The following is a 17,317-nucleotide window of genomic DNA, read 5'->3' as shown; positions in this document are numbered from 1 at the left end:
AAGAGTCTCAGGCTCACACACCAGTGATGCTACATGCTAAAGAGTTTCAGGCTCACACACCAGTGATGCTACTTGCTACATGCTAAAGAGTCTCAGGCTCACACACCAGTGATGCTACATGCTAAAGAGTCTCAGGCTCACACACCAGTGATGCTACATGCTAAAGAGTTTCAGGCTCACACACCAGTGATGCTACATGCTACATGCTAAAGAGTCTCAGGCTCACACACCAGTGATGCTACATGCTAAAGAGTTTCAGGCTCACACACCAGTGATGCTACATGCTAAAGAGTTTCAGGCTCACACACCAGTGATGCTACTTGCTACATGCTAAAGAGTCTCAGGCTCACACACCAGTGATGCTACATGCTAAAGAGTTTCAGGTTCACACACCAGTGATGCTACATGCTAAAGAGTCTCAGGCTCACACACCAGTGATGCTACATGCTAAAGAGTCTCAGGCTCACACACCAGTGATGCTACATGCTACATGCTAAAGAGTCTCAGGCTCACACACCAGTGATGCTACATGCTACATGCTAAAGAGTCTCAGGCTCACACACCAGTGATGCTACATGCTAAAGAGTCTCAGGCTCACACACCAGTGATGCTACATGCTAAAGAGTCTCAGGCTCACACACCAGTGATGCTACATGCTAAAGAGTCTCAGGCTCACACACCAGTGATGCTACATGCTACATGCTAAAGAGTTTCAGGCTCACACACCAGTGATGCTACATGCTACATGCTAAAGAGTTTCAGGCTCACACACCAGTGATGCTACATGCTAAAGAGTTTCAGGCTCACACACCAGTGATGCTACATGCTAAAGAGTTTCAGGCTCACACACCAGTGATGCTACATGCTAAAGAGTTTCAGGCTCACACACCAGTGATGCTACATGCTAAAGAGTTTCAGGCTCACACACCAGTGATGCTACATGCTACATGCTAAAGAGTCTCAGGCTCACACACCAGTGATGCTACATGCTAAAGAGTCTCAGGCTCACACACCAGTGATGCTACATGCTAAAGAGTTTCAGGCTCACACACCAGTGATGCTACATGCTAAAGAGTTTCAGGCTCACACACCAGTGATGCTACATGCTACATGCTAAAGAGTTTCAGGCTCACACACCAGTGATGCTACATGCTACATGCTAAAGAGTTTCAGGCTCACACACCAGTGATGCTACATGCTAAACATGATTAAAGTGACTGATCATTCCCTCAGTCTACAGAAGCAGGGCAGAGAGAGATGCTCGGCTATGCTACTGTACACTGTGAGGCTAGTGGAGGTGACGTAGCATCGACACAGAGGAGGTGGAGGTGATGTAGCGTCAATAGAGGCTGGTGGAGGTGGTGTAGCGTCAATAGAGGCTGGTGGAGGTGGTGTAGCATCAATAGAGGCTGGTGGAGGTGGTGTAGCGTCAATAGAGGCTGGTGGAGGTGGTGTAGCGCCAATAGAGGCTGGTGGAGGTGGTGTAGCGTCAATAGAGGCTGGTGGAGGTGGTGTAGCGTCAATAGAGGCTGGTGGAGGTGGTGTAGCGTCAATAGAGGCTGGTGGAGGTGGTGTAGCGTCAATAGAGGCTGGTGGAGGTGGTGTAGCGTCAATAGAGGCTGGTGGAGGTGGTGTAGCGTCAATAGAGGCTGGTGGAGGTGGTGTAGCGTCAATAGAGGCTGGTGGAGGTGGTGTAGCGTCAATAGAGGCTGGTGGAGGTGGTGTAGCGTCAATAGAGGCTGGTGGAGGTGGTGTAGCGTCAATAGAGGCTGGTGGAGGTGGTGTAGCGTCAATAGAGGCTGGTGGAGGTGGTGTAGCGCCAATAGAGGCTGGTGGAGGTGGTGTAGCGTCAATAGAGGCTGGTGGAGGTGATGTAGCGTCAATAGAGGCTGGTGGAGGTGGTGTAGCGTCAATAGAGGCTGGTGGAGGTGATGTAGCGTCGATGTTCACAGCAACACATCCTTCATGTCTATATGAAGGATGAATCATGGTATTTAATAAGAACTTGTATCAAGGGGTCTGAGACTTTATCATTGTTGACGTCACCCAGTGTGAGGAGTTTAGCATGTCTGCTAGCTCTGCGCGCGGCGCAGCTGCCGCCATCGTACCACCGACCAGGTGAGGGTCTGGTCACAACGTCATCACATTAACATTTGAAGCTTTTGATGGGTAAAGTTTGGACACGAAACGGTTCAATATGTTGATGTTCTCTGTCTCACCTGTCTCACCTGTCTCCCCTGTCTCCCCTGTCTCACCCGTCTCACCCGTCTCCCCTGTCTCACCCGTCTCCCCTGTCTCACCCGTCTCCCCTGTCTCACCCGTCTCCCCTGTCTCCCCTGTCTCACCCGTCTCCCCTGTCTCCCCTGTCTCACCCGTCTCCCCTGTCTCACCTGTCTCACCCGTCTCACCCGTCTCACCTGTCTCACCCGTCTCCCCTGTCTCACCTGTCTCACCCGTCTCCCCTGTCTCCCCCGTCTCACCCATCTCCCTTGTCTCACGCTCTCACCTGTCTCACCCATCTCACCCGTCTCCCCTGTCTCACCTGTCTCACCTGTCTCCCCTGTCTCGCCGTCTCACAGGTGAGCAACCCGGCCACTCGGATGTTAAAGACGGCGGCCGCTCAGGTGGGCGGGGCCTCCGTGGTCTCCACCCCCGGGACTCCCACCCGGCCAATCATCACGGTCCACAAGTCGGGCACAGTGACGGTGTCCCAGCAGGCTCAGGTGGTCACCACCGTGGTGGGCGGAGTCACGAAGACCATCACTCTGGTCAACAGTCCGCTGAGTGTGGGAGGAGGCGGGACCTTGGTGGGGCTCTGGAACATTCTGTCAATGTGATTGGTGGAGATTCGCTGTGAGGGGTTCCGGTGTTTACGTCTACCTCCTCTTCAGATCGGCAGCCTTGGTAACCTTGGCAACCTTGGTAACCTTGGCAACCTTGGCAACCTCGGCAACCTTGGTAACCTTAGTAACCTGGGGAAGGTGGTGTCCATGGTCCAGAACAAGCAGCTCCACAGTGGCACTGTTACCGGGCAGGCTGGGAGCAACCCCGTCACTCAGATCCTCCAGGTAGACCCGACCCCCCCCCCCAGACCAGAATCACAGACCTGTCCAGCGGTGTAACGCCCCCCCCCCCCCCTTCCTCCCAGACGAAGGGCGCGCTGCCTGCAGGCACCATCCTGAAGCTGGTGTCGTCGGCAGACGGGAAGCAGACCACCATCCTCAGCACGGCGCAGGCCGGCGCCGCCAAACCCACCATCCTGGGGGTCGCACCCACAACCTCCAAACAGGGAACCACCATCATCAAGACCATCCCCATGTCGGCGCTGCAGGGCGGGGCAGGTACCGTACACACACACACACACACACACACACACACACACATACACACACCTGGACTGGTCCTGAAGCTGAGCGTCCTGCAGGGGGCAGCAGTCCCATCACCATCCTCACCACCAAGATGGTGACTCCGGGAACTGGCGGCAAAATCCTCACCACCATCCCCAAGATATCTGCAGCCGGCCAGCAGGGGCTCACACAGGTACGGCGAACACACACACACACACACACGCACACACACACACTCTGCAGCGTGGGCCCTGACGTGCCGTCCGGTGCTCCAGGTGGTGCTGAAAGGCGCTCCAGGTACGCCAGGTACGATCCTCCGGACCGTCCCGATGAGCGGAGTCCGCCTGGTGTCACCAGGAGCGGTCGGCGCCAAGCCCACCATCACCACGCTGGTTGTCAAGGGAACCACAGGTACGGCAGTGACAGCCCCCCCCCCCCCCCCTCCCCCCCCAAGGTGAGTCCAGACGGAAGCTACAGGTGTGTCTGTGCCGTTGTCCCCCTGCAGGCGTCTCCAGTCTGGGGACGGTGACAGGAAGTGTGTCTGGAGGAGGCGGAGCCTCCCTGGCCACGCCCATCACCACCATGGCAACCATCGCCACGCTGGCCAGCCAGGTTGCCACGGCGACCACTGCTGGTACCGGACCCAAACAGGTACTGTGGCCGTACTTCAGCCAGTCCTGCACTGTGGTACTTCTAAGAGTAGTACTGTCGTTCCACTGCAGTACTTCTCAGAGTAGTGCTGTCGTTCCACTGCAGTACTTCTCAGAGTAGTGCTGTCGTTCCACTGCAGTACTTCTCAGAGTAGTACTGTCGTTCCACTGCAGTACTTCTCAGAGTAGTGCTGTCGTTCCACTGCAGTACTTCTCAGAGTAGTGCTGTAGTTCCACTGCAGTACTTCTCAGAGTAGTGCTGTAGTTCCACTGCAGTACTTCTCAGAGTAGTGCTGTCGTTCCACTGCAGTACTTCTCAGAGTAGTACTGTCGTTCCACTGCAGTACTTCTCAGAGTAGTACTGTAGTAGCAGGCTAGTGATGCTAGCTTCCTCTGCAGGTGACCTTGATCACGACCCCGAGCGGCGCCGAGGCTCAGCCGCTGGTTCAGGATCTGCCCGTGTCCTTCATGGCGTCTCCGACTTCAGAGGATCCCGGCAGTACTACGAGTACCTCCACGACCACCACTGCAGAGGGGGACGGAGGAGACGCCGCAACGGGTACAAGGAGGCGCCGTACGTGAGGCTGCCGCGCCGCGCGGCTCCAGGGTGTTGATCAGCTGTTTGTCTCGCCGCCGCAGTGACGCTGATCTGCTCCAACCCCCCCTGTGAGACCCACGAGACCGGAACCACCAACACCGCCACCACAGCTGGAGTGGGCGGAGTCAGACAGGTGAGCGAACATCTGGACAGGTGAGCTGGATGTGTGTTTTTCCAGGTTAATAAAGCAGATGTTTAAAATCCAGGTGTGTTCCAACCCCCCCTGTGAGACTCATGAGACCGGCACCACCAACACCACCACCACAGCTGGAGCGGGCGGAGTCAGACAGGTGAGCTAACATCTGGACAGGTGAGCTGGATGTGTGTTTTTCCAGGTTAATAAAGCAGATGTTTAAAATCCAGGTGTGTTCCAACCCCCCTGTGAGACTCATGAGACCGGCACCACCAACACCACCACCACAGCTGGAGCGGGCGGAGTCAGACAGGTGAGCTAACATCTGGACAGGTGAGCTGGATGTGTGTTTTTCCAGGTTAATAAAGCAAATGTTTAAAATCCAGGTGTGTTCCAACCCCCCCTGTGAGACCCACGAGACCGGCACCACCAACACCGCCACCACAGCTGGAGTGGGCGGAGTCAGACAGGTGAGCGAACATCTGGACAGGTGAGCTGGGATTGGTTGAATGTGTGTAAACATGATCAATATTCTAGGTTTTGGTTTCCAGGTGTGTTCCAACCCCCCCTGTGAGACTCATGAGACCGGCACCACCAACACCACCACCACAGCTGGAGCGGGCGGAGTCAGACAGGTGAGCTAACATCTGGACAGGTGAGCTGGGATTGGTTGAATGTGTGTAAACATGATCAATATTCTAGGTTTTGGTTTCCAGGTGTGTTCCAACCCCCCCTGTGAGACCCACGAGACCGGCACCACCAACACCGCCACCACAGCTGGAGCGGGCGGAGTCAGACAGGTGAGCGAACATCTGGACAGGTGAGCTGGGATTGGTTGAATGTGTGTTTTTCCAGGTTAATAAAGCAAATCTTTAAAATCCAGGTGTGCTCCAACCCCCCCTGTGAGACCCACGAGACCGGCACCACCAACACGGCCACCACAGCGACAGGTAGGCTCCTCCCACCCGGACCAGGTAGGCTCCTCCCACCCGGACCAGGAAACGCTCACCTCCTGTTCTGTGTGCAGCTCAGCAGGGCGGAGACGGCCAGCAGGGACCCTCCACAGACCCCCCCTCCTCTTCCTCCCCTTCTGACCCCGCCTCCTCCACCTCGCCAACCAATCAGAGCAGAGCCGTCACTACGGTGACGCAGGCCACGCCCACACCTGGACCCTCCATCCCCGTGAGTGACAACATGAAGCGCACACACACACCCGTAGCCATGGGGACACCGTCGTCATCCTGGTGTTTTGGCAGGAGATCTCGTCATTGGTCGGAGACGACAGGGCGGAGGCGTCTATGGTTTCCATAGCAGCTGACGAGGGGGCGGAGCCTATGCAGACGGACGGCCAAGCAGACGATGTCATGTCTTCAGCGGCCGCAGTGTTACAGGTTCACATGGAGGGCAGCGAGGCAGCGGCTCAGGTAGCGCACGCACACACACACACACACACACACACACACACACACACACACACACACACACACACACACAGAGTTTAGTGAACCAGCAGCTCCCCCTGCTGGCTGACAGCAGTAACGACGGTCTCACTGGGTCTGTGGTTTCCATTGCCTTTACGAATAAAAGCTCTGTAGACGGGCAATGTGGGGATTGAACCAGCAACCTGGAGCTGGGCTCATTGGTTGATCCCCTGACCGGTTCCCTCCCCGCCCTCAGATGGCGTCCTCGGACAGCGGGCTTCCTCAGGAGCTGATGTCGTCGGAAGGGGATGGAGGTGAGGCGGTCTCCGGGACGACGACCCTGATGGTGACGGGGCTGACTGCGGAGCAGCTGGCCGTTGCCGCGGCAACGGATGAGGCAGCTCAGCAGGCGACCATCCAGGCCGTCTTGCAGGCGGCGGGACAGATCGGTGAGACGGTCGGAGACGCCGGTGGCCCCCCGTCTCACGTCGAGCCGCTAGTCCACCGTGTTTCATTGTGTCTGTGTGTGTGTGTGTGTGTGTGTGTGTGTGTGTGTGTGTGTGTGTGTGTGTGTGTGTGTGTGTGTGTGTGTGTGTGTGTGTGTGTGTGTGTGTGTGTGTGTGTGTGTGTGTGTGTGTGCAGGCGATGGCGGCGCCGCCATGGACCAGTCCATCCCCATCGTCCTGACGCAGCAGGAACTGGCTGCTCTGGTCCAGCAGCAGCAGCAGCTGCAGGAAACTCACCAACCAGAAGCTGAACCACAACACAGCAGCCTGCCCACAGGTACACACACACACACTGGTGGTTTCCATGGTAACCAGCCCCTCCTGGTCTGGGGAGGAGTTTCCATCAAGCTGATGGCCCTCCGTGCGTCCGTACCTTCCTGTTTCCCAGAGGGCCTTGCTCCAGCAGACAGCCTCAACGACCCGGCGGCTGAGAGCAACGGTCAGGAGTTGACGTCCTCGGCGGTGACGAGCGCCGTCGCCCGATTGGCCAGCACGTTCGGCCCCACGCTGACCACGGGTCAGGTGAAGATCCAAGCCCCCGCCCCCTCCGGCCCCGCCCCGCTGACGGAGGTGACCAACGGCCTGGCGGCGAGCGCCGCGGTGAGTGCCGACGTGGCCGCCGGCGCGCTAACGTGGCTGCTAGCGGCGGGCTAACCGTGAGTGTGTGTTGCAGAAGCCGGGCGTCCAGGTCAGGCCCCCCGCCAAGGACGGTCAGTGGTTCGACGTCGGCATCGTCAAAGTCACCAACATGGTGGTCACGCATTACTACGTCCCCTACGACGACAACGTGGCCGACGTAAGACTCGCCGAACACTTTCTGGTCTCTGAGGTCGTCGTCACGACGACGTCACACCGCTTCCACTCCAGAGCCTGGTTTATAAACCAGATTGAATCAGTGTGGCTGATGACGGTACCGACGGTTCTGGTGAAGGTACCGACGGTTCTGATGACGGTACCGACGGTTCTGGTGAAGGTACCGACGGTTCTGATGACGGTACCGACGGTTCTGGTGAAGGTACCGACGGTTCTGATGACGGTACCGACGGTTCTGGTGACGGTACCGACGGTTCTGGTGACTGTACCGACGGTTCTGGTGAAGGTACCGACGGTTCTGATGACGGTACCGACGGTTCTGGTGAAGGTACCGACGGTTCTGATGACGGTACCGACGGTTCTGGTGACGTTACCGACGGTTCTGGTGACGTTACCGACGGTTCTGGTGACGGTACCGACGGTTCTGGTGACGGTACCGACGGTTCTGGTGACGTTACCGACGGTTCTGGTGACGGTACCGACGGTTCTGGTGACGGTACCGACGGTTCTGATGACGGTACCGACGGTTCTGGTGACGGTACCGACGGTTCTGGTGACGTTACCGACGGTTCTGGTGACGGTACCGACGGTTCTGGTGACTGTACCGACGGTTCTGGTGACTGTACCGACGGTTGTGATGACGGTACCGATGGTCAATGGTTCTGATGACGGTACCGACGGTTCTGATGACGGTACCAATGGTTCTGATTGATTAAATTGGTTATTTGTGTTTATTTATGAACAAAATGTATATACAACACGAACAATAGTAAATTATGAATAATTTTAACACCCATGTCACTCCTCTTCCTCTTCCTCTTCCTCTTCCTCCTCCTCTTCCTCTTCCTCTTCCTCCTCCTCTCTTCATGTTCATTTCACCTGATTGTTCTGAACCTCGTCCTCCAAAGAACCACTTACTGCTTTTCACTACGGTGGTTCTGGTTCTGGTGGTTCTGGTTCTGGTGGTAACACAGTGTGTGTGTGCAGGATGCTTCCGGAGTGGTTCCGGACTACAGCGGGATGAAGAAGGTGGATCTCCAGCCCGGAACCGCCTACAAGTTCCGAGTGGCGGGAATCAACATCTGCGGCCGCGGAACCTTCTCCGAGGTGTCGGCCTTCAAGACCTGCCTGCCCGGGTTCCCCGGGGCCCCCTGCGCCATCAAGATCAGCAAGGTGAGTCCAGACCGGTGACCCGGGTCCTCTCTGGACCCACCTAACGGGGGGGGGGGTGTCTAACGGGTCTCCTTGGTCCCGCAGAACGTGGACGGGGCCCAGCTGACCTGGGAGCCCCCGGCCGTCACGTCGGGGAAGATCACGGAGTACTCGGTGTACCTGGCCATCCAGTCCAGCCAGACCTCGGGTCCGGCCCAGCTGGCCTTCATGAGGGTCTACTGCGGCCCGGCCCCGTCCTGCCTGGTCCAGACCTCCAGCCTGGCCAACGCCCACATCGACTTCACCACCAAACCCGCCATCATCTTCCGCATCGCCGCCCGCAACCAGAAGGGCTACGGCCCCGCCACGCAAGTCCGGTGGCTGCAGGGTGAGACCCGGACCGGACCCGCCGGACCGGACCGGCCCGGTCCGGCACAACGTCTCTGCAGGAGACTAGACCTCTCATCACCTCTGGTCTCTGTTTCTGCAGAAACCAGCAAAGACACCAAACCAGCAGTGAAGAGACCAGGAGCCTCGCCAGACTGGTGAGTAACTCTGAGAAGAAGTACTTTAAAGTTACTCTGCTCCAAACCTACACTACAGGAAACCAGTAGAAAACTCAATAGACCAGTAGAAAACACGATAGAGACCAGTAGAAAACACATGAAACCAATAGAGACCAGTAGAAACCAGTAGAGCCCAGTAGAAAACACATGAAACCAATAGAGACCAGTAGAAACCAGTAGAGCCCAGTAGAAAACACATGAAACCAATAGAGACCAGTAGAAACCAGTAGAGCCCAGTAGAAAACACATGAAACCAGTAGAGAACACAGTAGAAACCAGTAGAGCCCAGTAGAAAACGCAGTAGAACCAGTAGAAAACTCAGTAGAACCAGTAGAAAACTCAGTAGAACCAGTAGAGACCAGTAGAAAACTCAGTAGAACCAGTAGAAAACTCAGTAGAACCAATAGAAAACTCAGTAGAATCAGTAGAGACCAGTAGAATACACAGTAGAGACCAGTAGAAAACACAGTAGAGACCAGTAGAAAACACAGTAGAGACCAGTAGAAAACTCAGTAGAACCAGTAGAAAACACAGTAGAACCAGTAGAAAACACAGTAGAACCAGTAGAAAACACAGTAGAAAACTCAGTAGAACCGGTAGAAACCAGTAGAAAACACAGTGGAACCAGTAGAAAACACAGTAGAGACCAGTAGAAAACTCAGTAGAACCAGTAGAAAACACAGTAGAAAACTCAGTAGAACCAGTAGAAATCTCAGTAGAAACCAGTAGAAAACTCAGTAGAAACCAGTAGAAATCTCAGTAGAACCAGTAGAAAACTCAGTAGAACCAGTAGAGACCAGTAGAAAACTCAGTAGAACCAGTAGAAAACACAGTAGAGAACTCAGTAGAACCAGTAAAAAACTCAGTAGAACCAGTAGAAAACACAGTAGAAAACTCAGTAGAGACCAGTAGAAAACTCAGTAGAGACCAGTAGAAAACACAGTAGAGACCAGTAGAAAACTCAGTAGAAACCAGTAGAAAACACAGTGGAACCAGTAGAAAACACAGTAGAGACCAGTAGAACCAGTAGAAAACACAGTAGAAAACTCAGTAGAGACCAGTAGAAAACACAGTAGAGACCAGTAGAAAACTCAGTAGAAACCAGTAGAAAACACAGTGGAACCAGTAGAAAACACAGTAGAGACCAGTAGAAAACTCAGTAGAACCAGTAGAAAACACAGTAGAAAACTCAGTAGAGACCAGTAGAAAACTCAGTAGAGACCAGTAGAAAACTCAGTAGAACCAGTAGAAATCTCAGTAGAACCAGTAGAAAACTCAGTAGAACCAGTAGAGACTAGTAGAAAACTCAGTAGAGACCAGTAGAAAACACAGTAGAACCAGTAGAAAACACAGTAGAAAACTCAGTAGAACCAGTAGAAAACACAGTAGAGACCAGTAGAAAACACAGTAGAGACCAGTAGAAAACTCAGTAGAACCAGTAGAAAACACAGTAGAACCCAGTAGAAAACTCAGTAGAACCAATAGAAAACTCAGTCGAACCAGTAGAAAACTCAGTAGAACCAGTAGAAAACTCAGTAGAAAACAGTAGAACCAGTAGAAAACTCAGTAGAACCAGTAGAAAACTCAGTAGAAAACAGTAGAAAACTCAGTAGAAACCAGTAGAAAACTCAGTAGAACCAGTAGAAAACTCAGTAGAACCAGTAGAAAACTCAGTAGAAACCAGTAGAAAACTCAGTAGAACCAGTAGAAAACTCAGTAGAACCAGTAGAGACCAGTAGAAAACTCAGTAGAACCAGTAGAAAACTCAGTAGAACCAGTAGAAAACTCAGTAGAACCAGTAGAAAACACAGTAGAGACCAGTAGAAAACTCAGTAGAACCGGTAGAAACCAGTAGAAAACACAGTGGAACCAGTAGAAAACACAGTAGAGACCAGTAGAAAACTCAGTAGAACCAGTAGAAAACACAGTAGAAATCTCAGTAGAAACCAGTAGAAAACTCAGTAGAAACCAGTAGAAAACACAGTGGAACCAGTAGAAAACACAGTAGAGACCAGTAGAAAACTCAGTAGAACCAGTAGAAAACACAGTAGAAAACTCAGTAGAGACCAGTAGAAAACTCAGTAGAGACCAGTAGAAAACTCAGTAGAACCAGTAGAAATCTCAGTAGAACCAGTAGAAAACTCAGTAGAACCAGTAGAGACCAGTAGAAAACTCAGTAGAGACCAGTAGAAAACACAGTAGAACCAGTAGAAAACACAGTAGAGAACTCAGTAGAACCAGTAAAAAACTCAGTAGAACCAGTAGAAAACACAGTAGAAAACTCAGTAGAACCAGTAGAAAACACAGTAGAGACCAGTAGAAAACACAGTAGAGACCAGTAGAAAACTCAGTAGAAACCAGTAGAAAACACAGTGGAACCAGTAGAAAACACAGTAGAGACCAGTAGAAAACACAGTAGAGACCAGTAGAAAACTCAGTAGAAACCAGTAGAAAACACAGTGGAACCAGTAGAAAACACAGTAGAGACCAGTAGAAAACTCAGTAGAACCAGTAGAAAACACAGTAGAAAACTCAGTAGAGACCAGTAGAAAACTCAGTAGAGACCAGTAGAAAACACAGTAGAGACCAGTAGAAAACTCAGTAGAAACCAGTAGAAAACACAGTGGAACCAGTAGAAAACACAGTAGAGACCAGTAGAACCAGTAGAAAACACAGTAGAAAACTCAGTAGAGACCAGTAGAAAACACAGTAGAGACCAGTAGAAAACTCAGTAGAAACCAGTAGAAAACACAGTGGAACCAGTAGAAAACACAGTAGAGACCAGTAGAAAACTCAGTAGAACCAGTAGAAAACACAGTAGAAAACTCAGTAGAGACCAGTAGAAAACTCAGTAGAGACCAGTAGAAAACTCAGTAGAACCAGTAGAAATCTCAGTAGAACCAGTAGAAAACTCAGTAGAACCAGTAGAGACCAGTAGAAAACTCAGTAGAACCAGTAGAAAACACAGTAGAGAACTCAGTAGAACCAGTAAAAAACTCAGTAGAACCAGTAAAAAACTCAGTAGAACCAGTAGAAAACACAGTAGAGACCAGTAGAAAACACAGTAGAGACCAGTAGAAAACACAGTAGAGACCAGTAGAAAACTCAGTAGAACCAGTAGAAAACACAGTAGAGACCAGTAGAAAACACAGTAGAACCAGTAGAAAACACAGTAGAGACCAGTAGAAAACTCAGTAGAACCAGTAGAAAACTCAGTAGAGACCAGTAGAAAACTCAGTAGAACCAGTAGAAAACACAGTAGAGACCAGTAGAAAACACAGTAGAACCAGTAGAAAACTCAGTAGAACCAGTAGAAAACACAATAGAACCAGTAGAAAACACAGTAGAGACCAGTAGAAAACACAGTAGAACCAGTAGAAAACTCAGTAGAACCAGTAGAAAACACAGTAGAACCAGTAGAAAACACAGTAGAACCAGTAGAAAACTCAGTAGAAACCAGTAGAAAACTCAGTAGAAACCAGTAGAAAACACAGTGGAACCAGTAGAAAACACAGTAGAGACCAGTAGAAAACTCAGTAGAAAACACAGTAGAAAACTCAGTAGAACCAGTAGAAATCTCAGTAGAAACCAGTAGAAAACTCAGTAGAAACCAGTAGAAAACAGTGGAACCAGTAGAAAACACAGTAGAGACCAGTAGAAAACTCAGTAGAACCAGTAGAAAACACAGTAGAAAACTCAGTAGAGACCAGTAGAAAACTCAGTAGAGACCAGTAGAAAACTCAGTAGAACCAGTAGAAATCTCAGTAGAACCAGTAGAAAACTCAGTAGAACCAGTAGAGACCAGTAGAAAACTCAGTAGAGACCAGTAGAAAACACAGTAGAACCAGTAGAAAACACAGTGTAGAACCAGTAGAAAACACAGTAGAGAACTCAGTAGAACCAGTAAAAAACTCAGTAGAAAACTCAGTAGAACCAGTAGAAAACACAGTAGAGACCAGTAGAAAACTCAGTAGAACCAGTAGAAAACACAGTAGAACCAGTAGAAAACACAGTAGAACCAGTAGAAAACTCAGTAGAGACCAGTAGAAAACTCAGTAGAGACCAGTAGAAAACACAGTAGAACCAGTAGAAAACTCAGTAGAACCAGTAGAAAACACAGTAGAGACCAGTAGAAAACACAGTAGAACCAGTAGAAAACTCAGTAGAACCAGTAGAAAACACAGTAGAGACCAGTAGAAAACACAGTAGAACCAGTAGAAAACTCAGTAGAACCAGTAGAAAACACAATAGAACCAGTAGAACCAGTAGAAAACTCAGTAGAACCAGTAGAAAACACAGTAGAACCAGTAGAAAACTCAGTAGAACCAGTAGAAAACTCAGTAGAACCAGTAGAAAACACAGTAGAACCAGTAGAAAACTCAGTAGAACCAGTAGAAAACACAATAGAACCAGTAGAACCAGTAGCTTCACTCGGCCACCAGGAGGCGCCACCACAGCAGGAGTTCAGACAAAAGGGTCATATTTAATGATGAAATGATAAATAATTGATCTTTATTCATTTCAGACGTAAATAATAAACCAAACAAATAAAAACAATGTAAATAAATGTGAGATGATTCATGTTTGTTTGTTTGTTTGTTTGTCTGCAGTAAACCGGCCGGACCAAAGAAGTTCAGAAGCGACCAATAGGAGGAGCCGTCTCCTCCCAGGACTGTGATTGGTTGCTGCTTGAAGCTCCGCCCTGCTGCCAGTTGCTATGGCGAGGGGGCGGGGCTTAGGCAAACTAAAGACTTGTAGGATATTTGTACATTATCACCAATCGTCTGTTTTTTTAATGCTGTTGTCATGGAGACGGCGAGGGGCGGAGCCAGAAGCATTTCACCTTCCGATGGAAATCAATAAATTTGAGTTTGAATTGAATGTAGACGTTAGTCTTTTCTCTCTCTGGGCTCCTTCAGAGGTCAAAGGTCACCGTGCTGCCAGTGGGCGGAGCCACTGCAGAAGGGGGCGTGGCTTAAACAGCTCAGTTGTAAATTATTTCCGTAGCATCTTTAGTGTTTTTTTTTTGTTTTCTAAGCGACTGTAAGCAGATCATTTCTTCTTCTGTGGTTTCTGTTGTGACGGAGCTCAGCGATTGGTCGGCTCGTTCTGCTGATCTCCAGATGTTTCTATTCTCTGGAACAATAAAGATTTTTAGAGCTTTTTTCTACCGGCCGTGTCGACTGCACTTCCTGTCCTCTGCTCTTCACACAGTTGAAGATCCACTCATCCTCTTCACACAGCTGATGATCCACTCATCCTCTTCACACAGCTGATGATCCACTCATCTTCACACAGCTGATGATCCACTCATCCTCTTCACACAGCTGAAGATCCACTCATCCTCTTCACACAGCTGATGATCCACTCATTGTCTCCACACAGCTGATGATCCACTCATCCTCTTCACACAGCTGAAGATCCACTCATCCTCTTCACACAGCTGATGATCCACTCATCCTCTTCACACAGCTGATGATCCACTCATTGTCTCCACACAGCTGAAGATCCACTCATCCACTTCACACAGCTGATGATCCACTCATCCTCTTCACACAGCTGATGATCCACTCGTCCTCTTCACACAGCTGATGATCCACTCATCCTCTTCACACAGCTGATGATCCACTCATCATCTTCACACAGCTGAAGATCCACTCATCCTCTTCACACAGCTGAAGATCCACTCATCATCTTCACACAGCTGAAGATCCACTCATCCTCTTCACACAGCTGAAGATCCGTCTCGAACAGGAAGCGCACTATGATGTCATTAATCTCCAAACGTGAGGAAATGAAGAGTTTAAGGCTTCGACAGTTCAGAAAGTTAATTTTAACGGTTTGTTGGAATCAGATTTTGTTTTAAAGTTTAAGTTTGTTTTAAGTCAGTTTTAATTTGAACTTTGACCTTTTTCTCAGGAACAGATGAAGAGAAGAGCTTTCAAACTGCTGCAGAGCCAAACTGTGACGTCAACCACGGTGGCTCGTTTCCATGACAACCAAATAAAATTTCTAATAGCAAAGAAGTTCTATTTGTCTTCGTTCAGATTCTAATGACGCTTCTGATGATCGAGTATCGATCAGCGATCTGATGTTCAGAAGCTTCAGACGATTTCAGGTTGAACCACAAGGTGGCGACAGACTCCAGCCGTGTGTGTGTGTGTGTGTGTGTGTGTGTGTGTGTGTGTGTGTGTGTGTGTGTGTGTGTGTGTGTGTGTGTGCGTGCGTGAACGCTTCAGGTTGTTGGAGGCAGGATGCGCGCACCCAGCAGGGCGTGTGCGTACGCGTGCCCGCGGTGTGTTGCTGGCCTCGTGAGCGCGCCTCACGCTGCTGGTTGCGCGCACACGCTGCAGAGGAGGATGAAGGAGGATGAGCGGCTCCGATCACTGCATCGATCCCCCGTGATCGATCCAGTCTGCAGCCGCGGCCGCGCGCTCCTCCGGCTCGCGTGAACCCGCAGCGGAGCGGATCTATATATTTTTTTTTTTTTGACCTGCACCAATCAGCGATCAGTGCATCGATCCGGAGCTCCGGACACACACACACACACACACACACACACACACACACACACACACACACACACACACACACCCGCACACACACACACACACACACACACACACACGCACACGGGGAAACCCGCGCACACGCCGGAGGATGTGACTGAGGAGCCGCCCGCCGCAGGTGATCCAGGTAGGGACATCACACACACGCACACACACACACACACACACACACACACACACACACACGCACACACGCACACACACACACACACACACACACACACACACACACACACACACAGGTGTGAGATTGAAGCTTGTTGCCCTGAAACTGATTTTTTTAATGGAAACAAAATCTAGGAATAATCTGGATTATTGGGATTGAGCGTCAGGTGATTTATTGTTGTTGTTGTTGTTTTTGTTGTAGCCGCGCGCGTGTCCCACCCTATGCCACGTGCTGCTGCGCGTGCGTGGCACAGTGAGGCTCGTTTTGCTCATCAGGAGGATTATTTAGATTTTCCTGCTCTGATTTTTCTTAAAGGGACAAAAATATTCATGAATGAAAACAAAGAGTTCTAAACATTAGCACACGTTTATTGTTATTACGGTGACTGTCAAAATAAAGGTACCAAGTTGGATTGTTATTATGGTGACTGTCAAAATAAAACTACTAAGTTGGATTGTTATTACGGTGACTGTCAAAATAAAACCACCAAGTTTATTGTTATTATGGTGACTGTCAAAATAAAAGTACCAAGTTGAATTGTTACTATGGTGACTGTCAAAATAAAAGTACCAAGGTTATTGCTATTATGGTGACTGTCAAAATATAACCACCAAGTTTATTGTTATTATGGTGACTGTCAAAATAAAAGTACCAAGTTGAATTGTTATTATGGTGACTGTCAAAATAAAAGTACCAAGTTGAATTGTTATCATGGTGACTGTCAAAATAAAAGTACCAAGTTGGATTGTTATCATGGTGACTGTCAAAATAAAAGTACCAAGGTTATTGCTATTATGGTGACTGTCAAAATATAACCACCAAGTTTATTGTTATTATGGTGACTGTCAAAATAAAAGTACCAAGTTTATTGTTATCATGGTGACTGTCAAAATAAAAGTACCAAGTTGGATTGTTATTTCAGTGTGACGGTTCAGAGATTTGTTGAAAACAGATTCTCAAACTCAAACTTTGGTGTCGTTTCGTTTCAAAGCCTCCGACTTTAATGTTTTCGTCACTTCCTCCACTTTGTCATGTTTTTAATGAAAAACCAGCTGAAAACGATTCTTTACAAACAGCAGAGGAAGCCGTGGTTGTTGGTGTCGTACCACTTCCTGCCACTGGGTGGAGCAGCGAGCTGCTGCCTGCCTCCTGCAGTCAGTCCAGGGTCAGAAGAAGAGCTGAGCTCTGCACAATGTTCAGGGAGAAATAAACGATATTCCAGGTCACGTGTCGGTAAATCAAATACAAACACACAATATGAGGGTTTGTAAATATTCGCTCTCAAATATTAATAAAACATCAAACCAGTTTAAGTTTGTTTCCACAGGAAAAGACGAGAAACTGTTTTAACGAGTTGAAATGAGCCGGTGGTGCGTTCAGGAGCCGCTGGGAAACT

The 17,317-nt window shown here is 49.9% G+C and overlaps 1 protein-coding gene across 1 annotated transcript in view; it reads left to right on the top strand.

Annotated features, from left to right (window-relative positions):
* The window catches only part of LOC308148345 (host cell factor 1-like), a 19,912-nt gene extending 5,556 nt beyond the window's left edge, over window positions 1-14,356 (top strand). The window contains 25 exon segments of the mRNA XM_080521804.1: window positions 2,580-2,807; window positions 2,892-3,068; window positions 3,149-3,341; window positions 3,425-3,540; window positions 3,623-3,758; window positions 3,853-3,998; window positions 4,397-4,556; window positions 4,637-4,728; window positions 4,802-4,885; window positions 4,959-4,964; window positions 4,970-5,041; window positions 5,115-5,198; window positions 5,280-5,363; window positions 5,445-5,528; window positions 5,612-5,678; window positions 5,756-5,910; window positions 5,985-6,152; window positions 6,406-6,598; window positions 6,792-6,932; window positions 7,044-7,255; window positions 7,329-7,451; window positions 8,456-8,641; window positions 8,726-9,008; window positions 9,111-9,165; window positions 13,797-14,356. Of these exon segments, the coding sequence (XP_080377930.1) occupies window positions 2,580-2,807; window positions 2,892-3,068; window positions 3,149-3,341; window positions 3,425-3,540; window positions 3,623-3,758; window positions 3,853-3,998; window positions 4,397-4,556; window positions 4,637-4,728; window positions 4,802-4,885; window positions 4,959-4,964; window positions 4,970-5,041; window positions 5,115-5,198; window positions 5,280-5,363; window positions 5,445-5,528; window positions 5,612-5,678; window positions 5,756-5,910; window positions 5,985-6,152; window positions 6,406-6,598; window positions 6,792-6,932; window positions 7,044-7,255; window positions 7,329-7,451; window positions 8,456-8,641; window positions 8,726-9,008; window positions 9,111-9,165; window positions 13,797-13,836 (3,285 nt within the window). The 3' untranslated portion in view covers window positions 13,837-14,356.
* The last annotated feature ends 2,961 nt before the right edge of the window (window positions 14,357-17,317 follow it).

Source organism: Blennius ocellaris, assembly GCF_963422515.1.
Source record: "Blennius ocellaris genome assembly, contig: SCAFFOLD_66, whole genome shotgun sequence".
Classification (NCBI taxonomy): domain Eukaryota; kingdom Metazoa; phylum Chordata; class Actinopteri; order Blenniiformes; family Blenniidae; genus Blennius; species Blennius ocellaris.
The sequence above is the reverse complement of the archived record's forward strand: the minus strand, read 5'-3'. Positions and strand labels throughout refer to the sequence as shown.